Raw genomic sequence first — 24998 nt, 5'->3', positions numbered from 1 at the left:
TAGCTTTGTTTGCCTTTGAGTATTGAAGGAGTATAGGTTTATTTTTGCAGCAAGGGTTGTGAGATTTAGGAGAAGCTGGTATAAACACTGCTTGTGACATAATGTGTGAGAAGCATTGAAAAATTGTTGGTGTGTATGGATGTGGACTTGAATTGCAAGTATGATGATGGTAATTTAGGTGAGCATACTTTATGAAATTAGGATGAAAGACAGTAAGGTCTCATTGAAATTTTACATAAGAAAAAGTGACAAAAGTATATATGGAAGCCATCAAGTAATATAAAGACAATGTCACAAAAGTTGAGCCATGAGCATTTTTATTATTCAAACCATTGATTTATAGTGGAACCTGGCAAATGCGGGTTATATATGTGATGTGAGTTTGATGAAACTAGATGCAGCTGATAATATTGCTGTCTTACACCTGTCTGAATATTGTTTGATTGAGTTGTAATAATTGTACATTACTAGTAACACTGTAAGTGGTAAGTTTGGATATAGCATTCTTGATATAAACCTAAAGCAGCTAGTGGTGACTGAAGCTAGAAAGGATGATTTATTGAAAACTTCACTTTCGCTCAAATAAAGTGTACAAGCATTGGTTATTCAGCAAGATATCTAGACTTTATTGAAATTGGTCTGTCACCAGAAAATACTCAATTGTACTTGTGTAATAAATTCCCAATACAGCAGAATTTGTACTTTATCACTTAGCGACGAGCAATTGATATTTGACCAATGATGTTGCATGCTTTTTCCAACGCAACCAAAAGCGCTCTACCTTATTGGCTAAAAACAATCACTTATCCTACAATGATGGAGTATAAATTCAGCTTGACATATCAGTGATCAATTGTAAAGCAGGCAAATATCATGAAAGTATTGCAACTTTTTTACCAATGTGAAGTTGACTGTTTATCAGTATTAAGTTTTGTTATTGTGAGGTTGAAGCATTTCTGACAGTATTAACACTGATAGGGTTTCTCTTTGGTGTGAGTTATATGAAGAGCTTTGTTGCAAAACCCCTTACATCCACTTTTGACTTTTTGAGAAAAACAGCTTTTTTTAATTGTGCAAGTATTACTTGTTCGATTTGATTCAATTTGGGATTGGATAAAGTGTTGATGAATAGAAACTAAAAGAATAGGTTTGGGACAATTTTCAAGGCTTCCTATTTATTTTATTATTTATTTTATATCGCACCTTTTGTGGATGTAAGGGGTTTTGCAACAAAATAAATTTACCCCTTTTATAGACACCACCTTTGCAATCAAATTTGAGCCCATTTGTTTGCACTACATTATGTAACTTGACTAATGCTTTGAAAATCAAAAAGAAAAATTGAAATATCTCATTTACTTTTTTAATTATGAATTTTTAATTAAATTAGGAAAATGGCATTTTTGGGTATTTCGAAGCTACACCTTTTGTTAATTAAAATGATTTTTTCAAACATAGTGACCCAAAAACAGTTCCTTTTGGTTTTAATAGGTAAAGAACATTCCAGGCTACCATTATACATCAAAAATTTAAAACAAAACAATTCTATATTCATTTTAAGTTCAGATTTCGGAAATTCCTAAGATTTCCCAAGCGGGAAATATGCGATAACTCGGAAGGGAAGGTAGTATGAAGGTCAAACAAACACCAAAATGTGTATTTTTACCCACACTATAATATTATGCCAATAACTCAATTTGGTCAAAAGTGGATGTAAGGGGTTTTGAAACAAAGCTCTTCATATGTGAAGCATTTCTGACAGTATTAACACTGATAGGGTTTCTCTTTGGTGTGAGTTATATGTGAAAGCATTTCTGACAGTATTAACACTGATAGGGTTTCTCTTTGGTGTGAATTATATGTGAAGCATTTCTGACAGTATTAACACTGATAGGGTTTCTCTTTGGAATGTGCTTGTGTGATAATGATAATACTCAAACTGATAGGGCTTAAACAGGTATGTTCAATGTTGTCCCAGGTCCACCATATTACTGTGCTTACATGATGTATTTGAAATGAATAGAAACTGGAGTCATTTAATTTGAGAGTGGTGGATTGAAATGTCCCTACATTTATATAAAATGTTTCACATAGATTTGGAAAAGCCAGTATTTTTGTACAGTTGTATTTGTCAATTAAATGGCTGATAACCTCAATACTAAGCACTAAGCAAGTTATGCTGCAATGATCAATAATACATGGATCAAATTTGTTACTTATTTTTGGCGATGGTCAAATCCCCAAACTCAAAGATTGTTGAAATATGCTATAAATTTGATGTACATTATGTTTTAATTTTGAACCTGGCCAGTTACACAGTAATATGTAATCTGCCTGGGACTTTGCATGTTAGAGTTACAGCATTGAGTAGGTAACCTTTCCAAAATGATAATGTTCAAGTATTGTGAGATTAAAACTTGCATTGAAAGTTATTGGCAATGTAACATACATTTTGTGATCATGAATGAAGGTGTGAGAAAAACCTGAGTGAGCAGTGTCTCAGTTTAAGCCCATAGGAAACAGAATCCTTCATTGTGGGTTGTCCGATTGTAACAAATGCATGATATTTTGTTGAGGCCCATCACCCAAACATTCTTATTTATTTCAAGATTTAAATTGCTTGAGTGGTTTGGATTCTAGAAGTAAAAATGTGTATCACAGTGGCCCATATAACACCAAAATATGGATACTTTTTTCTTACTGCCTAGAAATGAAACATATTTCAGGCATAAAATTTTACCAGATTTGTGACCAAAAAACAACCCTTTACCTGATATTATCATTTGCATTTTGATGGGGTAAAATTAAGGTTGGGGCTCTCTATTGGATCACCCACCTTTTTGCTTGAATTGAGGAGGCAAATAGAGGTTTGGTATTTATTGCATCATAGGTATTTGAGGAGATCCCCTCAAATACCTATGATTGCATCGTATGATGCAAAATTGAAAATTACTTAAGTCCAAAAGGCGCAGAAAAAGTGAGGTTATGCCCTGTAGATCATGATATAATAAATATGAGAAAGAGCATGCAAGGCCAAGAGCCAAAATACTTTTCAATGCAGTACAAACTTTATTTTTAACACCTTTCATGTTTGTAAAACATTGCATAAAGTCTTACTCTGCATTAAATAACCATGTTTCCATCATAGTGGTCAATCTTTTAAATCTGTTTAGATTGGAATGGAGTCGAGAGTGAATTTAAAATGAAGCTGTTGCTCACTTTCTTGGTTGACTGTAATACTGAATGAAGATATTTATGATGTGCTTGTATGAAACAAGTTGCTTATTGGAAATGTCAGGTTTTTATGTTTTCAATGAATAACATTAACATTGGCCATTTCTATATAAAGCCGATATATGCACGTTTTTCCTTTTTTGTCAAGTTTTGAGAAATTATATTAGGTGCTTACTTACAGAAATATACATTTTTTATGTTGGGATTTTTGCAATTGTGACATGATCAAGGGAATGAGTGGGATGTCGCTAATATTGATTTTGAGATATTAGCAAAGAAAGTGTTCAAATTCTTTTGTTTTATATTGTTTTCAGTGTTTGATAAATTGACATAACTTTGCTAAGAAAAGTTGTATCAACATGGGGTTTTCAGTTTCTGAAAACTTTAATAGTCCTTTTTAGAAACACATGTAAAACTCATTTTTGACCAGGGTCGACATGTGACTCATTCCCCTTGATCATGTCACAATTTTGTGCCTACTTGTAAATTTGTAACAAATTATATTCCTGTAATAATGTCCTGCCCACTATCTGCAGGTCACTTGGCCTGGCTGAATATTTGCCAGTGCTATCTCTCTCAGATATTTTCCTGAGATAAAGTGTACTTTGCTTATAATATAAGTCATGTTGTGTTTAATGCCATGTGATATTTGAACATGATTTCTTGCCAAATAATGCAATTCAGTGAAATTCAGAAAAATATTTACATTGTATTCATGTTTTCTGCATTCAGGAATTGGATTTATTGCAGAAATTGTAAGTAATAGTGAGTAATGAATGATAAATGAATTCAGCAGATTCCCTAAAAGCCAATTATTATGTAAATTGTAATATCAACAAACTATTGGTGGGATCATCTGCGATGCCATCCTTAATCATTAGGTAATAATTTATTCTTCCTCACAATCGTGCTCACAATGTTTTGCCTATAAATATGAAGCAGACATACTATAAAATGAACTTAAATATTGCTAGTGTGTAAGCATACCAAAATGAGTAGTTTCTTCTGGTTTCTTTTAGAACCATTACTCTTGACTGTGAATATAACAGGTGAGACGCTTCTTCAATAGACTTGGGCAATACATTTGCCCCGAAAACGTGCGAGAGATAGTTGGATGTTGACATGTGCTGAATGGGAAAAAAGTGCTTTTCTATCAGACACAAGGTGAAACATCTAACGAGACATTAACTATTGAATCCTCAGTGGAAGGGGAGAGAAATGATGGTAATTGGATTTATTTGGAAATAAACAGGAATTAATCTAATGTATTGATGAAAGAAATAGGTCCAAGTGCTTTCAGGCGATGTGTATCAAATAACAAAAGCATGTAAAGTTCTTGTTTTAAAGCTTGCCTTAGGCAATCAGTTCCGCTTATTTAAAGCAAACAATAGTTTGTGAGTAAAATGTAAATAAGTTATTTATGCCTTCATTCTCATACATCGTTGCAGGTGTCTAAACCATCCTTATAGTTGAGCTACTGAGGTTGAGTCTTGAGTCAAGTTGAATCTTTGAAACATGTTTCTAGCCTTGTACTAGGTGCAGTTAAGTTAGTGAGCTGTTGCAGGTGTCTAAACCATCCTTATAGTTGAGCTCCTGAGGTTGAGTCTTGAGTCAAGTTGAATCTTTGAAACATGTTTCTAGCCTTGTACTAACTAGGTGCAGTTAAGTTAGTGAGCTGTTGCAGGTGTCTAAACCATCCTTATAGTTGAGCTCCTGAGGTTGAGTCTTGAGTCAAGTTGAATCTTTGAAACATGTTTCTAGCCTTGTACTAGGTGCAGTTAAGTTAGTGAGCTGTTGCAGGTGTCTAAACCATCCTTATAGTTGAGCTCCTGAGGTTGAGTCTTGAGTCAAGTTGAATCTTTGAAACATGTTTCTAGCCTTGTACTAGGTGCAGTTAAGTTAGTGAGCTGTTGCAGGTGTCTAAACCATCCTTATAGTTGAGCTCCTGAGGTTGAGTCTTGAGTCAAGTTGAATCTTTGAAACATGTTTCTAGCCTTGTACTAGGTGCAGTTAAGTTAGTGAGCTGTTGCAGGTGTCTAAACCATCCTTATAGTTGAGCCACTGAGGTTGAGTCTTGAGTCAAGTTGAATCATTGAAACATGTTTTTTACCCTTGTACTAGGTGCAGTTAAATTAGTGAGCTGTTACAGGTGTCTAAACCATCCTTATAGTCGAGCTACTGAGGTTAAATCTTAAGTCAAGTTGAATCATTGAAACATGTTTCTATCCTTGTACTAGGTGCAGTTAAATGAGTGAGCTGTTGCAGGTGTCTAAACCATCCTTATAGTCGAGCTACTGAGGTTGAGTCTTGAGTCAAGTTGAATCTTTGAAACATGTTTCTAGCCTTGTACTAGGTGCAGTTAAGTTAGTGAGCTGTTGCAGGTGTCTAAACCATCCTTATAGTTGAGCTACTGAGGTTGAGTCTTGAGTCAAGTTGAATCATTGAAACATGTTTCTAGCCTTGTACTAGGTGCAGTTAAATTAGTGAGCTGTTGCAGGTGTCTAAACCATCCTTATAGTCGAGCTACTGAGGTTGAGTCTTGAGTCAAGTTGAATCTTTGAAACATGTTTCTAGCCTTGTACTAGGTGCAGTTAAGTTAGTGAGCTGTTGCAGGTGTCTAAACCATCCTTATAGTTGAGCTACTGAGGTTGAGTCTTGAGTCAAGTTGAATCATTGAAACATGTTTCTAGCCTTGTACTAGGTGCAGTTAAGTTAGTGAGCTGTTGCGGTGTCTAAACCATCCTTATAGTTGAGCTACTGAGGTTGAGTCTTGAGTCAAGTTGAATCATTGAAACATGTTTCTAACCTTGTACTAGGTGCAGTTAAGTTAGTGAGCTGTTGCAGGTGTCTAAACCATCCTTATATGAGCTACTGAGGTTGAGTCTTGAGTCAAGTTGAATCATTGAAACATGTTTCTAGCCTTGTACTAGGTGCAGTTAAGTTAGTGAGCTGTTGCAGGTGTCTAAACCATCCTTATAGTTGAGCTACTGAGGTTGAGTCTTGAGTCAAGTTGAATCATTGAAACATGTTTTGTACTAGGTGCAGTTAAGTTAGTGAGCTGTTGCAGGTGTCTAAACCATCCTTATAGTTGAGCTACTGAGGTTGAGTCTTGAGTCAAGTTGAATCATTGAAACATGTTTCTAACCTTGTACTAGGTGCAGTTAAGTTAGTGAGCTGTAGAGAGGTAGTCAGTCCAAATAAGATGTGAGTCGGATTTTAAACAACTTCATCTGAATACCTCATAGGTGTCTAAATCATCCTTATAGTCGAGTTATAGTCGAGTCATTGAGGCATCGAGTCTACTTTTAAGTAGAGTCATTGAAATACCGTGTTTTTAGGTGCAGTTTAAGTCACTGAGCGCAGAGTCTTGTTTCAAGTTGAGTTGAGTCCGGTGTTATAGGTCTTGAGTTGAATCTGAGTCGGGAATGTTGAATTAAATCATAAGTCAAGTTGAGTCATTTGAGTTGTGACATTACAAGTCTAGTCTAAATTACAGCAGAAATAAGCAGCGTGAAATTTGCTGCTGACATAATGGTGTCAGAATGTTTCATATTTTGGCTTAGAAGATGCATGTTCAGCATGATTAATTAGACTTGAGTATGGATAATTTTCATCCATATAAAAATGTAGATGTGGAATGCATGATGGTGAATATGGCCTAGTGAACAAGACACTTATGTTGATTTGGATAAAATAGCACTCACGGTGTTGTTTTATAAGGTGGTTTGATACTGATGCATTCCAAAAACTCTCAGGTGAGCAAATTTTATACTTTGAGGAATAGTTTAACCTCATTCACCAAGGTAGTTTGATGCTGTAAAAAGTCAAGATGAAACATCCTTTTAGTTGTCATTGAGCATAGATGAGGATAAAGGACGTTTTATAAGGTGGTTTGATAATGATGCATTCCGAAAGATCTCAGATGAGCAAATTTTATGCTTTGAGTAATAGTTTATCCTCATTCACCAAGGTGGTGTGATGTTATAAAGAATCAAGATGAAAACTCCCGGTAGATTTCATTGAGCATAGATAAGGATAAAGGATGAGCATTGATAACGGATGAGCATTTATTCAATATCTCCTGAGGAGGGTTGTAATCTGTCTGTTTGACAGGCTTTAACTTCCTTTCCCTAGTGGGTATAAAATGGTCATTGCATACCCAGGGTTGGCTTATTAACTCATAGTGGGTAATAGGATACAATAGAATTTGGCTTCAAGGAATACCAGCGCATGTAATGTGGATATGTTGTTCTAAGGCAACATTGACATGCTGGCAGTATGCCTATTAAAACACCAATGCGGTAATATTGTTGGTCTATTAGGAGTTTGAGATGAAAATCATGAAATATATATGAAAGTAAACTTATAAAACTGGTAACATAACAGTTTGATAAGAAAAGAGTTTACGTCTGACGTTACCTGTCAATCAAACTCAGAAACTGTTTGTTTACGATTTGTCGTGATGATTGATATAAATTTTTATAAATGCAGTGGAAAAACAGCATACCCTATGGTTAGTTTCACCTTCAAACAAATACAAACCATCTCAAAAGTTAGGTCTTAGAAATAGGAATGCTTAGAAAATTGCTTTTTGCCTTGTAAAAGTACTAACATCATCCACCATTAGGATGCAATTCCTTTTCTCCGATGAAGGCACCAGATGCAACATCCCTTTTTACATGCTACTAAACAATCATAGGTTGTGGGGAGTTTGATTGACAGGACTATCAGACACAAATCAGGTTTTTTTCTGACTTTTTACTATAAGCCCACTTGAAAACAGTCCAAAACAGATTGAGATATCTCATATTGCTCATGTTTCTGATCCATTTTGCAGCCTCACAGCAGGTTCAATTTTCATCTACTTCACTGTTTCCTATGTTATTTCCTCACATAAAACAACCAACCAGTTTTGCACTGTTTTTCAAACAGTACTTTAAGCAGTGAGCTTAATATAGCAGTTTGAACTGATATAGCAGTTTATTATAAAATGAAAATAATATTCAAAAATTCACAAGAGACGGCAACTTCAAGAGCAATATAAATTTGATTGTCAATACAAACGATGCATCTTACGATTGATAGTTATTTCTTATCATTAAGCCGCAAATTCACCTGTCACCCGTTGTTAGTGTTATTCCAGTTATGCTTAAAATAGGCCAATATTATACAGTGAGTATATATGGCAAACTCAATTCTGTCAATCAATTCCAATTGCCACTTTCAGCTGATTTTTTTTTATGTCTCAATGAAGCATACAGTAGACTAGTGCCGTCAAGCCTCATAGCCATCATAATGAGGAAAAGCATGAACCCTAATGGGTTCTTACCCCCTGTGTAAAAATGCAAGGTAAGTTTACTTTGTAGTAAACCACAATGTTTCAAGACATATTTTATTGATGTGATGGTATACATTGGTGTCATTCAACTGTGGAAGCCTGTAAGCATGTATCTATTTGGCATCACCGCAGACGCATAACTCAGCGCTATTTGCTGGTCTTGAAAATAATGCTTGATAAGTTCTAGATCTGTCTGCCAAAATCCTGTTTTTTTCTTTTTAAATAAAATAAAGACAATTGATACAACAATGTCAACAACAGAGGTCTGTTTAGCAATAGAGGCAGTAAATGGCCATAATATGCACATGTCTAGTTTCCTTGCCAAATCCTAGATTTTATTTTTTTTTTGGACTCAAATTGTAATTGATAAAGGTACTTTTGTAGTAGATACAGATTGTATCATAATGATTGTTTTCCATCAATTTCCTGTGATTGTGGACTAGACTGTCACATCCAAATTCAACATAAAATCCACCAAATTTATCAATTAAATTTTATAATGGGTCACAAAACTGTAATTGTGGGGATTTCCTGATTGAACCCATGTTGCATTTGATAGAAGCATACTTTTAAAGTTCTTAACCAACATCAAAACTGATGGCCTGAGAGCACACCAAATTGTATTCCGAATACAAGGAATGTCCCGATGTCAAATAATTTAGATTTTTTGAAATTCGTGATATTTAATACACATTTTATGGCAAATCATTAAAAATTGATATTTTGATATTTTTGATATTGCCAGTCCTCAAAGTAAACTTTATTAATCTAAAGATATGTACTTAAAGTGTATGTAGCTGGGAGTAAAAGCATCCATCATTTGATAATTTTGACCTTTCGTATTGAAGATACATATTATTCCCCAAAAGACCTAAAATTTTAATGTCTTTTTAAACTTAAATGTCCATTTTCTTATGATTATTTTTTAATTGTTGTGTGCTCCTTGTTTCATTATTGCTGACTTAGGTCTGTTTGGATCAGATTGTGTCATATACCTTAGGCTTTATTGCAGATGAATTCAAACAAATATGTGAGATGGAATTAGGGGACAAACATGAGTGTCAACAAATTACTGTAAATATAGCATCTTCTGTCAATGCGGTGTTGAATTTCTACAGAAAAAGCATAAATTGGAACTTTATGAATCATTTAGTTTTGAAGTAAAATAAATATTTTAGCCTATAAAAGATATGTACATGTTTTCACACCAAGTATTTGTGGGACCTGTTTGTAGACATGGTATTTTACACTGTATTTTTGTGTATACTCTAATAGAGAGATAAATGTGTACAATTTAAAAATAAAATACTCTGGTGGTATCACCTTCCATCTCTGCAGACACAGGGTAATTATTAAGCGATAAGCGTTCATATTACAACCCTTGATTCAAGTATTTCAGGAATTTCAGCTGTCAAATTCTTCATGCTTAAATTAAATATCCTATCTAGATTGGAAAAATGCTTGGCAATGTTTTATATGCTACATAGATATTTTGGAGTGTAATGCTATATGCCACAGGGTGTATTTGTTGCAATAACTCTGCTATCTTCAGTAGACGACAACATGTAATGATAACCAGAAAACTGATGAAATATTCAACACTAGCTTTTGGCCATCAAGTTCAACGGTTATTGAGTAGATATTGGTACATATGATGAATAAATTTCATCTGCTATGTCTGTGAGTGCTGTGTAAATCCATGTAGAGACAGATTTGGAGAAGGTTACATCAGTGATTCTACAGGAAATGTCAAAACAAATATGCAGTGCATTAATCAATCTATTCAAACATTTAGTAATATTTTGCATGGGAAATGCAATATTAAAGTTTTCTTGTACATCAATATATTGCCATACAGCATTGGAAAACTGTCATTTATCATGATTTGCTTGTGTGTATATTTTCTGTTCAAACAAATATGAGACAAGTTAATGCTGATGAATTTTCATATGAACTGCTTTTAAACTATTTAAACGTGGAATGAAATGAAGGAATAATGCAAACTTTGTCAGGGCACTTTGCAGCTTAAGCAAGCATGGCGTGCTGTAATTAACTTGCACTTGAAGGTATTAATGTTTAAATAGGCAAGACAAACAGATTGAATACATGGAAAAGCTCAAGTTGATTGAGCTATCAAAGATACAAACATTAAAGAAGCACAATACCGTAAACGTTCGCCTAATGGCGCTTTTGGATTCTTAGAAATGTGAGAGCGCCATCCTTGTAAAATCTCAACAGCATTAAGGATACGTGTATGTTAAATTGAGCAACCTGGACATAATGCCTCAGAAAAAAATATCGTGACATGACCCAATACTTTAGGTCAATAGGTTAGTTGCAAGAGCTGCAAATGTTTTGGGGTTTCTTCAGGTATTCTTTCTCAAAGTGCCATTGGACTTAATTTGTAAATCGATTCATACGTTATACCTAACTCATTTTGGTAAATCTTTTTATAACATTGTAATTTCTTCAAATTTTTTTTAATATTCTTCAGTTCAAAATTTCACCATTATATTGTCTGACCCGTTAGCTCAGTCGGTAGAGGGTGCGCCTTGAATGGCGAATGGTACTTGTTCGAATCTTGATTTCTGCCCCCACTTTCATGTGAAGACGGGTCAAGAAATGTTTTTGGATTTTGTCCCCATTTTACTGAACGAATATTGTGAATTTTTTAAATTTAATTTTAATTTTCTTATTTTTTTTAGATAAATAGGCACTGCGAACAAACGGCAACAAAAACCACTGGCAAAATTTGCTCCACCTGTTACCTATCAATGCGTGATATATTCCACTACATTTAACAGTTAAATGACCTTTGAAAAATAGAACGGCCTCAATGTTTCAAATTAAAGTGTAACTACATTACTTTATTCATTTATGCATTATAAATGATCAGCTATTTTTTCTTTTCTTAAAAGGATCCAATCCAAGTAGATCAGACCATTGATCATATAACTATCAGACCACGAAGTAGTTACGTAACTCCGTGATGGTATCGGAACCAAGCACTGTTTGTATGGCGATCACGCTATTTTGGTATGCCTTTTTTGTGTACTGATTGTTTCGATCGTGGTTCATTACTTAAGCCGCGTGATCCCGTTGACATAGTAACATTACGTAACTTCGATACCGGCTTCGATACTGAATAGAGTGCACATAATATGGAAAGCCATCGGGGTATTGTGTGCCTTCCAAAGCGCCTTATTTATAACGTGTTGTGGAATCCTAGCCAGTATTCAATGATAGCTATAGAGGCCTTGCGTTTATCGATTGGCTCCAAACAAAGGATTTGAACCGGTTTCTTCCCCGTAGCGCAGTGCAGTCCATTCAATCAAATGTTGTCATCGTAGTGCATTTTGTTATGTGTGTGAGACGAACTATCGCGGTAGATGCAATCATGCTTTTGTTGAATGCATTTGAGTAGTCCTCCGTATTTACGGGATGATACGTCATATGCACAGCCTCTATTCAGTTGGTCGTTGTATGATTTTGTTCGTTCACTCATTCAAATTTTATTTATATCATTTGAAGACTGAGCCTATTATGATACATCCTCCGTGGAACAGTTTCAAACAAATATATCTAGGGATTATTGGGGCAGAGGTTAGGCCTATCTTTTGAATCCTCTTAGAGGGCTATCATTTTTTTCGGAAGGGGGTCCCAAATTTACAAAAAGTCTGCGTCAATAAAATTGCGCACCCCCTATTTCGGCAACAAAAATTTTATGATCCCAAACCCCAAAATTGTATTGAAATCAGTCTTTTTGAATAAAATAACATACTTTCTGTGGTCATCGTGTGACTCCCTACATTTTGGTCATAAAACATTTTATGACCCCCCTCCTATTATTCTTTCCAAGACTTTATGACCCCAGTATATTTGGGACCCCCCCTTTCGGATAAAATGATATACCTCTTATGACCACTGATGCATAGGCAAGGACATTTCCGCTGAATTGAAAGACTTGTCGCCTTAGCGACAGTTCGTCTCACACACATAACAAATGCCTATACAATTAAATAGGTTCATTACAACATTTGATTGAATGGATTGAGTTACTCTAAAATGAAACGATAAAAACAAAGAATCATGAAAAAAGACACATACAAGATAAAATAATAAAATTATATAAACAATGTTAAAGATAAAATCAAGAAAATAGAGAATAAAATTTTCTCAAATCAGAAAAAAAATCATTGACAGACATCATGATCTGTCAGAAATTACTGCATGAGATTCGAACCATCAATCTTCTCCACAAGTTCTCTTTATCCTCGTACTATAGTCTAATGCTCTGCTCACTGGGCCACAACGTATCAGGTGAATGATTTCCGCATTATCATGAACAAGTTTGTTCGATCTTGTTCATAATTGTATGTGTCGATAGGTTTCACCCTTTAACTACACGCACCCTTAATGATCAGTGATAATAGTCGGCTTTTACAGGGATGGCGCTCTCTCATTTCCATGAACTCCTTAGCGCCATTAGGCGAACGTTTACGGTATGTTATGTTATTTTTGACGATGCTCATTTTTTCTGTTTCTTTTCTTTCCAATTATAGAAATCTGATAATGCTGCACAACATCTCAGACAAGAAGGTGAAGAAGGTGTGGCTATTGAAAGACCACCTGTCAATCAAGACATTCGTATCCAAATACCAGTCCAGCAAGGATCCAAATTAAAAAATGTTTTAGGAAACTATGAGCCGGATCCACCTCCACCTCGAGAAGGACCGGGAGAGAATGGGGTCCCGGTAAAGACCAGGTCAGATGAGGCGGCTAAAGTTGAAGAGAAGATACGAGAGTATGGTTTCAATCAATATGTCAGTGATTTGATATCATTGGATAGAAACATTCCAGATCTCAGGAATCCACAGTAAGTGCCTTGTATTAGGATTGTATGTAGTCGAATAAACACAGACTCACCACATTTTGTGTGTTGCTCATTAATTAGTTTGCTAAGCCCCCTTGCAGCTTTGATTGCAGCTAAGAACTACATTGCAGGGGTATATATTTTTACAGAAGGGCTTATTTTTTCAAATAGATTTTAAGAGATGTTTATTTTTTCATGAATTGAACATGTTTTTCAATGGATAAAAGGGCCATTTTGTACCATATCTTCCAAAACAGACTTTTTTTCATACTTACTAATTAGGGAATTTGCAAGCCTTTGTAACAGTTTTATCATTATTATGTTTTGGATCCAATATTTTCCCACACTTGGATTCATCAAAACATAATAATGCACTAAATTGATTTCAAAATTGTACTGAGATCCTATATCATATGCACTGTGATCAGGATTGCATATATGGCCATGGTTTGATCTTGATGTACATAAAAATTATGTTGTACACGCAAAAGGTCAGTTTATGTGTTATGCGTAATACGCACATAATGGTCGGCATTTTGCAAATACATTTATGATATAGGGTTTTTAAAGACATCAATTATACTGCTCATTTTGCCATGTGGTCATGTTTTTTGAGGTGGGACCCAATTGTGTCACATCTTGCAATTTGTCAAAAATCAACTCCTTTTTTGTATTTCTGATTATATTTCAAAAAGTTTTCACCCGAACTAGTAAAAGTATACATTTTTAGAAAGCATATATTGTCAAGATTGCAAATCTGTAAAGTTTGAGTGGATATACAGGGTGTACCAAAAAATATACAGGGTGATTCCATTGAAAAATACTGAAAAAATTAAATTTCTTTACCACTCCAATATTTCTACATAGTATATTAAATTGGAAAATGAACTTGATATTTGGAATGTACACAGTTAGTCCTTTCATTAAATATATAGTTTGCACTATATTTGTTAAGCCCATTGTGTTATACAGGGTGTGAAAAAAAAGTTGTAAATTAAATTGTTTAATTTATGTAAAATTTCCGTAAGTGCCATTAAATTTGGAAAATATATTCAGAATTGCTATAATATCAAATTTAAATATCCAATTCCTATATAGGGTGTTCCAAAAGTCAATATACAGTGAATAATTAGTAACAAAGGTGCGTGTACATGTAGGCATATACATGCACAATTAGCTTACATCAATAAACTATTTAACAATAACCAGAGATCAATATGTCATCAGATTAAATCCTTTGACTGTAATAATCTCCTTTGAGAAGATTTATTTTATATTTTAAAGATAAAACAATATTGAAATTTATTTCATATGCATGCATGCAGAATTAAAGCCCATTGTATTGTATGACCCACATTCCACTGCATTAATTAAAAGCTTGTTAAATCCTTAATTACCAAGTTTATTAAGATTAACTAGGCAATTATAGTTATAGAAAGTTAAAAAATAAGATTACATTATGCAAATGCATTTTTACTTCTACTAGGCAACAAAGTGCATAAATTTTATTAATGAACTTCAACTTCCCATTGGAATTACACAGAGCTCCTCCGCTTCCGGCTCCTCCACTTCCGGCACCACCCCATACTAATTAACTTAATTAAGCTGTTGTAATTAATTAATACATTTGTTTAATTGTATTTGTTATTTTATTCATTAGATTAATAATTTATCTTCAAAGTAAGACCAAAACCATTTGTTCATGATGAATTTGAGCAAAAATATAGGAATAAGTAGACAAAATGATTTAACAAAATGTGACAGCACCGCCTTTTTAGGGTCCCAGTATAAAAAACATGACCATGTGCTGATAAATTAGTCGAGAAATGCGATCCGTGTGTGTACAGTGTTCACAATATTTTTTATTTAAAATTATGATCTTATTAGTTGCATCCTAAACAAAATGCCAGCTATGGTTGATGCAAGACAACTGCCCAATTTGTTGTCTGCATCACACACTGTCGTATCTCAAAAGCTGCTTTGTGTGATTGTTATTATCATTGTTGTATTTCATATTATTATTCTGTATTTCAGCATGCTTCTTTCTTTTATTATTAGATATGAGATTCTAATATTGTGATAATACCCCAAAATTAATATATAAAGTTCATTTTACAGTGTATCTCATCAGGGCCGTAGCAAGGTTGAAAAATGTGGGGCGGCCATCACAAATGTGGGGCGGCCAAATCACAAATTTATGGCCAAATTGAAATAAAGACATAAAGAAAAACATAACAAATTTCTCAAAAAGTGGGGCGGCCGGGGATCAAATCCTGTAGATACAGAGACAACATTGCACTTTGTGGTGATCAAAACAAGCTTCAATATGAAGTGGAGGAAAAGGACCATGCTGTTATTCAATTTTCTGCTTAGTTAAATGAATGATTGTGAGACAAAATTTATTGTTGGTTACATCCTTCCAAATTATGCACAATCCAAAAAATTCAATACAATTTGTGAAGGATACTCCTGATGCGAGATTGAACTAGATCCATGTAGACCTTCGTTTATATTGTTTCTAGTGAACCTGCCAGAGTATACTTACAAACAGTCTAGGGCCCAGTTTCACAAAGCATTACAATTGATCTTACGATTGATTTACCACACATATACCCAGGCTATGAGTTTTAAAAATTTGTGAGGAGTGCTGTTTTGTGAATGAGGAGTGATGTAAGATTAAGGAGTGTGATAAATCACACTCCTTATGATCATTTAAAAAGAGTGCGGAGGAGTGTTATCGCATCACACTCCTCAAAACTCAAAGCCTGTATACCCCTATTAAATTAAGTGTAAGATTGATTGTAAGTCTTTCTGAAACTGGCACCAGAAGGTAGATGTTGAACTGATTTGTAATAGAGGTATACATGTGCTAATGTGCTAATGGTGGAGTATGCTTAAAAGTGCACGGTACATTACGTTTAGCCCAGATCTTTATAGTCTGGATTAATTCTGACCAAAAGGAATGGTATGGCTATCCTGTGTGGTTGTATATTTTGCAGATGGAAAATGAGTGGGCATGTGGTGGAATAAACTTAGACCTGAATCAATACGATGTATAGTTTCTAATTAGTGCACACGATGTAATATTGAAGGTTGGGTTAATTTGATGAACTCTATCAGCAAGGTATCATGTAATGAACATTCTATCGATTGTGAATTTGGTAAGTCGCACACCGCTAAATTAGTCCGCGAGTGTTATGATGTGGATGAGTCCGGACAACTGACTACTTTCAATAAGAGTTCACAGCCTATACATGAATTTGAATTGCTGAAAAAATTGCACTTCACTATCAAATAAAAAAATGGGTACAGTGACCAGGTCGCAAACAGGGAGGGTTTTGCATGCATAGTCCTACTTGGAAAATGAGATGTTACCCAAATATATTAGACATTAAATTAAACTTTTGATTTGGATTGACTTTAAAAAAAAACTTAGATCAAAAAGCCCCAAAATGAGCAAATAAGTTCAAATTTGTATTTTTATGTTGGAGATGAACTTGAATCAATCTAGATACAGTGCATAATTGCTTTGTTATTAAGCCTCAGTGAGTGTTATAGATTTTTATATGCCCCTAAACAACATTCTGGGAGGTAAACTCATGCTTGAAACTGGTATCAATTCTAACCAAGTGTGATTTTTGTTGCTGGGCATGTAAAGAAGAGGTGAGTGTGGTAATTAATTGACTCATTTGTATTCTGTCTCTGAATTGTACCAAGTGTTGGGGAAGCATGGAATGCATGGTCAAATGCCTAGTGATGGTCAATTTCCAATGGGGCTGTTTCTGGGATAGTTGCTCACTTATGATATATGAGCACCTGTCAAGACCTATACAGATAGTCTGTTCCTCTTTAATAGTTCTCCAAACAGGCTCTAGTTCTTTATGACCTTCAGTTAGCATACTCCAGGCAGACTTTGAGATACTCATTTCTACAAATTCAGCCAAATATCTATTTTCCCCATTTAAAGCTACCGTTATGTCTTATAATGCAATATTTGGTGTAGAAATATATTTCCTAAGCCTCTGCTTTATGTTCTACTTTTAATTTGGCGTAGGCATGTTTGATGTGAACTTGAATAGATGCAGTGCATACTTGAACATTGTTTTCCCATTTAAGCCGGTCAATTAAAAAAAAAATGTAGTAAGTCCTAAAGCTTTGTTAATGTTACTCAGATTTAACCTCCTGCTATAGATTTTGGTAGGCCCTAAACATCATTCTGGGAGGTAAACTCATGCTTGAAACTGGTATCAATTCTAACCAAGTGTGATTTTTGTTGCTGGGATGATAGGATATACAGGGGTGAACACAACTGGTACCTTAATTCTTTGGCTTACTGTATGTTCCACCACATTGTAGATGTTATGAATGAGAAAGTGATAGGGCAACTCTTTGGGGGATACCACCAAACTGTTCCATGGGCTGTGGTGAAACATATTTGCTTCCAACATCAGAACCAGTAGTGCAATTTAACTGAAAACTTGGGAATCAGATTAATTTTTGCAGTGGCTTTAATGTTAGTAGTAGTAGTAATCTTAAACTTGGTTGTTTGTTTCAAATCAGTTAGGTCCTTTTAGATGACTCTATGTTTGAAAAATCGTTAGCCAACACCTCAACCAAAACTGAAGGTGATAGCAACGCCATGTTTGTTAATTGACCTGGGTGCTTGTTTTATATGCATGGTTTGACAACAAGTGTATAATGAGAAAGTAAGAGTTGATTACAAATTGAAGTGTGATGTAGAAATTGAGTGAAATCATTTGATAACAGTAGATTGGTGTAAACAACCTATTGGCAGATAGACAGATAGTCAGACAGCAGGTAGGTCAGAGTAATGTACATTCAAACTAGGAGAAATGGATGCTTATTCTGGTAGCTACTTTATGTGACAACAATCAGGCCTTAACCCCCATGTACACTATAAAAAGGCTGAAAAAAAAGTTGACTTGCCCTTAGGGACAACCCAAAAATTTGAAAAACATGGTCGTCTTTTTTTTTAGCCTAATTGGAAAAAAGTTTCAATTTGATTTTGACCTCAAATTTGATTACAACAGAGGTTTATAATATATTTCAAGTCAGTGAGTGCTAACAACACCATCAGTAAATTGAAGTCTATTTCAAGGAAAGTACACTATAATGTTATTTTCAAATAGACTGGCACACTTTTAATTTGTAATTGTGGCAAAGTAAGAATAACCATTAAATCAGCATTTGAACCCTGCTAGTTCATATAATGATACCAACATTCCATAGCTTGGTGTCATAGATTGAACTGGCAATTGTAATCTATTGTTTCATTCATGACATTGTAACACAAACCGATGAACATCCTAAGAGCTCTTGAATGTCCTTATGGTGAGGTGTGACTGTGATGATCTATCTTGCACTATTAGAACGCACATCATCTACTAGAGGCATTCTAATTAAATTTCCTATGTAAATAGTCGTGGTTGTTGATTAAAATTCTGGGACACACTGTGTTGGCTCTTCTAGTACTATGGTTAAAAAAGGTTTTTTTTATGCCATAACTGTACAAAAACCTTTAAATGAGAAACATTTTTAAACTTATGAATTTTCAAAGTAGTTGTCATTGATTTATATCACCTGGAAAATGGAAAAGTATTTAACTGAAAGTATTTTCTTCAGGTATTGATTCTTAGCATAGAAAATAACATTTGTTTTTCGAATTTCCTGAATATATACTATTTTTATTGTTACGCTTTTATAAATACAGCATTTTTCCAATTAACATAACACCTCTATTTCTCTTGGTCCTCAAAAACAGATCAGTTTACAAATAGCCATTAAAAAGGAGAAGTTAATGTGTTTACAGAATCTTGATGACTTCAATTTGATAGAAGTCATGTTCAGACAGGGTTTGGCTTATGAAATACGGTCATTGTCTGTTTAGATTTAGAAACCACTTTACAGTCACCAGTAACGTAGTGTCCACATGATTATGTCCAGTCAGGTTATATGTTGTACGTGACAATTAAGTATTAGATAATGGTGAGTTAATGGGAGACCTAGAAATTAATAGTTCTCTTGTCATCCTTGTTGGTTGTTTGGACCTTATCCAGTAAAAGACAGTCTGCTATAATAGCCCATAGGTAGGCTTTGGACAAATGCAATGTCAGGTCATTCTACAAACTCTTTAGCAAATGATCTTTGGTGGGTGTGCGAAAACAAGTTTGGGTGATGTAAAAGCTTAAAATCTAAGCAATTTTGAGCTATTATGCATGCTATCTTGCAAAAGTTCTTTGGTTGATGTATGAAAACAAGTTGGGATTATGTAAGTCGGTATACACGCTGTCTTGCCAAATGTTCTTTGGTTGATTGTGCGAAAATAAGGTGGTGATGTAAAAGCTTAATTTCGAGCCATTATGCACGCTGTCTTGCTAATGTTCTTTGGTTGGATGTGTGAAAACAAGTTGGGGTGATGCCAAGGCTTAAAACAAAGCTTACAAGCAAGCCAACTTTTTAATGTTCAAATACATTCTATTTCTTGCAAGCAAATCTAAAATAAGTTTTGTTTATGCAAAGTTGATTCAAAATGTTCACATTATGAGCCTCTAGTCTAGGGACTAGTCAATAATAATGGGTGTAAATGATTTCTTTCAGCATTTTATGCTTCATCAAAAGTGCAACAGCAGCATTAGAATGTTATTTGTCTCACACTCTTTGCATAGCTATCGGGTGCCCCATTCTTTCCCCATCCCCTTTAATAGCTTGGAGGAGTTTGCAGTTGTGTGGAACTGATGAATCGTTTCTGTTTTCTATTGGTTTACTGAAGCCCTGTGGCATAGAGTAGTTATAGAAAACCATTCAGGACCAATAGTAGATAAATGACCTGTCAGTAAGTGCAGTGTATTATTTCCACTCTTGTTCCTGATACTGTACTTAGTACGGAGATGTTAGCAGATACACTTAAATATAAAGCTTTGTGGCTATAATGTGTACATGTTGTGTACCAGGTGGTTACTTGTAGCTTCAATTTTGTTGTGTATGAGTAAAACAGCTAGCAGATCTATACATGACTTGATTTTAGAAGGGTTGGGAAAATTCTTTTAGTTAAGAATTTACACACTAGAATTTTGTTACTGTGGTTGTCTTAAAAAAATCTACAAAGGTACAATCATTAGAGATTTTTAAATGTAGATTTTACTTTATCTTTTCTTTCTTTTTCCTTCTTCTTATTCCTCTTCTGCATCGTCTTCGTATTTTTCTTTGCCTTCTTCTTCTTTGTATCATATTGTTCTTTTTCTTATTCTTCTTTTTATTCTTTGCATTCTTCTTCTTACATGTATTACTAGAGGTATATGATTTGTGAACATATGGCCGTTCAGTGGCATCCTTGTCTCTAAGGCACAGACATATGACATACGCTAGATGTAGTTTACAAGCAAGTATAGACTGGGAGCTAGCTTTTTTGAGAAACTATTCAAAAAGATTATGTCTCCGACATTAGAATGCATGTTCTTCTCTCTGCTCTTGTAAAATGGCCAGAGGGCTTCAACTATTTAGGATGCATTACATAGCCCAGGGTGTGAATAATTAGCGGGAGAATATTTGCAAAGGATGATACCACGCTAAATCTTATCAAAATTCACAAGTGGGGATGTCTAAGTTGTGTTTAAGAGTGTCATTCATGAGTAGGCTTTTCTATGTCTATGTTTAGGTGATAACCTTTTATTTTCTCAACTCCATTATTTCTGAAATATGAATCAAATGACAATGATGGATGTTAGGATATAGTGGATAGGAAAAGGCCATAGGATAATATATTGTCAATATGCACAAAACTGCCTCAAAATAATAATTTTATCTCAAGTAAAGTGTAGTGGTTAGAGTTCTTGTCTTTGATGCACAAGTTACTTTGTTCAGTTCCTGCAGCAAGACTACCCTTGATAAGGGTAAATGTCTCCTTTTGAATTTCTTTGGCAACATAGATGATGAAAGGGATACCCATCATACCGTCCTTTAATTTTAACACCCAAAAAGTAAGACCAAGTTATCAATATTTTATAGAATGTGTGAATTGTGATTAATATCAATTAAATCTTATAGCATGTACCAGTACTAGTCAGTTGGTGACACCCTGTATTGGAGAATGACTTGAATGTTAAACTGAATTTATTTGGTCATTAGAGGCATTATCAAAGCACATCAATTGCATTATAATCAATTTGAATGTGTTTTATGATGTCAATCCAAGCACTTTCAGTTTTTCTCATTGAATTTCATTTTAGGAGTCTTAAAACTCTGTTACAAATCAGAGATACTAAGTAAAGTCTTATTGGTTGCCTGGAGCATTAATTAAGTTAGTTATTTTTCAATTCAATTAGAATAAGAAAATAACATTGTTACTATCGGAAATTGGAATGTCATCCCAATTTCAGCATAATTCATTTCAAAATCAAGACATGAAATTAGATCGTACACATGAAACATGGAACATTTTCTGTAGGCACAATTATTTATTGAATGTTGGAGGGAAGATGTTGGATTAATCAGTAAAAGATGCCAATTGCATTTGTAGCACACTGATATTAGTTTGATCAATTTTCAGTTATTAAAAGTTTGACAAGTATGGATGTGATTGACAACTTTATAAGTATCTGTAATTAGGTTAATTGAAAGAAAGGGGGAAGCATGGCTTAAATTGAATTATTTGTATGACATTATTGATTCTCAGTTCTTATTCTTGTCTCGGATATTTTTTCTGCTTAAGCAATATGATGGATTCACTGTGTGTTTTCCTCTGAGTTGGAAATCTCGTTTGACTATCTTAGTGTGTTGATAATCACTAATGTATTCAAAGGTTACACTCACTAATATGACTTCCATTATACCCGAAAAAGAAGGTCTTTCACAGTTTCAGGATATGGTGATATCTACAGAAGAATGTGAAGGTTTCAGTTAAAATATTGGCTATAAGGCTCAGAAAAAATTCTGTTTTATGGGAAAATAGAGAAGGGTCAGATGGTCAGGATTTCTTTTTAAAAACTTTTGTTTTCTTTTCTGAAAGATGCTAAATGACCTAAAAAATCACCAAAAGTGTGAAGAATCTGAAAAAAAAATCAGAAAATATGTTGCAAAAAATCTGGAAAATTGTCTGAATTTTGTTTAAAATCAGCCCTCTGTTTCATTCACTTAACAAAAATCCCATAACACAAAATCTTGGTCGGTCGGGTACTAAAAACATATAAAATGATTGCAATCTAACCAAGTCATGTTAAATTCTCTGGTACACTTTGTTATTTACTGGAGATATAAATATTGCAATCCAATTACAATAATTCCCTTAAACCCAAGTGTGGCATTTGGAATTCTAAGGTATAATGTTGGGTATGTAAGCTGATCATATCAAGTTCTATGGTGAAATGTTCTATCTATAGATGTTAGATTTTGTAAAACAATTGTAGTATTTGAAGTTATTTGGTGAAAATATGCTTTCTACTGAGGAGAGATTTTGCAAGATAATTATAGCATTTGAAGTTAGGTGGTGAAATATGCTGTCTACTGAAGATAGAATTTGCAAGACAGTTGTAGCATTTGAAGTTATGTGGTGAAATATAATATGCTATCTACCAAAGATAGAATTTGCCAGACCATTGTAGCATGTGAAGTTATGCGGTGAAATATGCTGTCTACTGAAGATAGAATTTGCAAGACAGTTGTAGCATTTGAAGTTATGTGGTGAAATGTAATACGCTATCTACCAAAGATAGAATTTTCCAGACCATTGTAGCATGTGAAGTTATGCGGTGAAATATGCTGTCTACTGAAGATAGAATTTGCAAGACAGTTGTAGCATTTGAAGTTATGTGGTGAAATGTAATATGCTATCTACCAAAGATAGAATTTGCAAGACCATAGTAGCATGTGAATTTATGTGGTGAAATATGCTGTCTACTGACAATAGTATTTGCAAGATATATGTAGCTTGTTATGTGGTAAAATATGCTATCTACTGAAGATAGATTTTGCAAACAAATTATAGCAGATTGAGTTATATGACGAAATATGTGGTCTACTTAAGGGAAGGGGTATGAACGTTTGGACAGTATGTATTGTGGGACATTAGAGCACATCAGACATATCGAATTGCATTATGAATACGAAGAATGGCCTTCTGATATCAAATAATTATGATTTTTTGAAATTTGCAATGTAATACACATTTTATGGCAAATCATTAAAAATTGATATTTTTGATATTTAACAGTACTCGAAGTTAACTTTATAAATCTGATGATTTCTACCTAAAGTGTATGTAGGTGGGATGAAAAGCCGACGATCAATTGACAATTTTGACCTTTCGTATTGAAGATATGGAATTTTTTCCCCAAAACACCAAAAAAAATTAGGTCTTTTGGTGAAAAAAATCCATATCTTCAATATGAAATGTCAAAACTTTCAATTGATCGTCGGCTTTTCCTCCCAGCTACATACACTTTAAGACTATATCATTAAATTTATCAAATTTACTTCGAGGACTGTTATATCTCCAAAATGTGAAAAATATCAAATTTTAATAATTTGTCATAAAATTTGTATTATATCTTGAATTTCATAAAATGAAAATTATTTGATATCAGAAAGACATTCTTTGTATTCAGAATGCAATTGATAGGTCTGATGTGCTCTCATGTCCCACAAAAATGCTGTCGAAACGCTCAAAACGCTCATTCCAGTTCCCTTAAGATAGAATTTCCAATTGAGACAGTTGTCTGTAGCATGTGAAGTTGTGTGGTGAAATATGCTGTCTACTGAAGATATTCACATCACTTAAAAATGTTGAAGTTCTTTCTTCAAGCATTGGCTTGGAAAATAACATTTTGTTTTGCGATTGCCTGAAAATATACTCTGTATTTTTCTCAAAACTTAATTGCATACAGCCAGCAAGAACAAAACTTGTTTTCATTGTTATGCTTAAGATATAAATGCATCATTTTTCCCCAAATAGTATAACACTTCTATTTCTTGCGATCCTCAAAAAACAGGTCAGTTTACAAATAGCCATTAAAAAGGAGACAGTAATGTGTTTACAGAATCTTGATGACTTCAATTTGATAGAAGTCATGTTCAGACAGGGTTTGGCTTACATGTATATGGAATACGGTCATTGTGTGTTTAGATTTGTGGAAACCACTTTACAGTCACCAGTAACATAGTGTCCACATGATTATGTCCAGTCAGGTTATACGTTGTATGCGTGACAATTAAGTATTAGACAATGGTGAGTTAATGGGAGACCTAGAAATTAATAGTTCTCTTGTCATTTGTGTTGGTTGTCTGGGCCTTATCCGGTAAAAGATAATACCGCTATAGCCCATAGGTAAGCTTTGGACAAATGCAATTGCAGGTCATTATACACACTCTGTAGCAAATGATCTTTAGTGGGTGTGTGACAACAAGTTGGGGTGATTTAAAAGCTTAAAAGCTAAGCAATTTTGAGCCATTATGCACGCTGTCTTGCAAAAGTTCTTTGATGGATGTGTAAAAACTAGTTGGGGTTATGTAAGTCATTATGCATGCTGTGCTGCAAAATGT

General features: G+C 34.3%; 1 protein-coding gene across 1 annotated transcript in view; it reads left to right on the top strand.

The window, feature by feature from the left end:
• LOC140152967 (N-acetylgalactosaminyltransferase 7-like) overlaps positions 1 to 24998 on the top strand; it is a 156230-nt gene that overhangs the window by 38148 nt on the left and 93084 nt on the right. The window contains exon 2 of the mRNA XM_072175521.1: positions 13135 to 13448. Coding sequence (XP_072031622.1) covers positions 13135 to 13448 — 314 coding nt within the window. The remainder of the gene's footprint in view (positions 1 to 13134; positions 13449 to 24998) is intronic.

Source organism: Amphiura filiformis, chromosome 5 (genome assembly GCF_039555335.1).
Source record: "Amphiura filiformis chromosome 5, Afil_fr2py, whole genome shotgun sequence".
Taxonomy (NCBI): Eukaryota; Metazoa; Echinodermata; class Ophiuroidea; order Amphilepidida; family Amphiuridae; genus Amphiura; species Amphiura filiformis.
The sequence above is the reverse complement of the archived record's forward strand: the minus strand, read 5'-3'. Positions and strand labels throughout refer to the sequence as shown.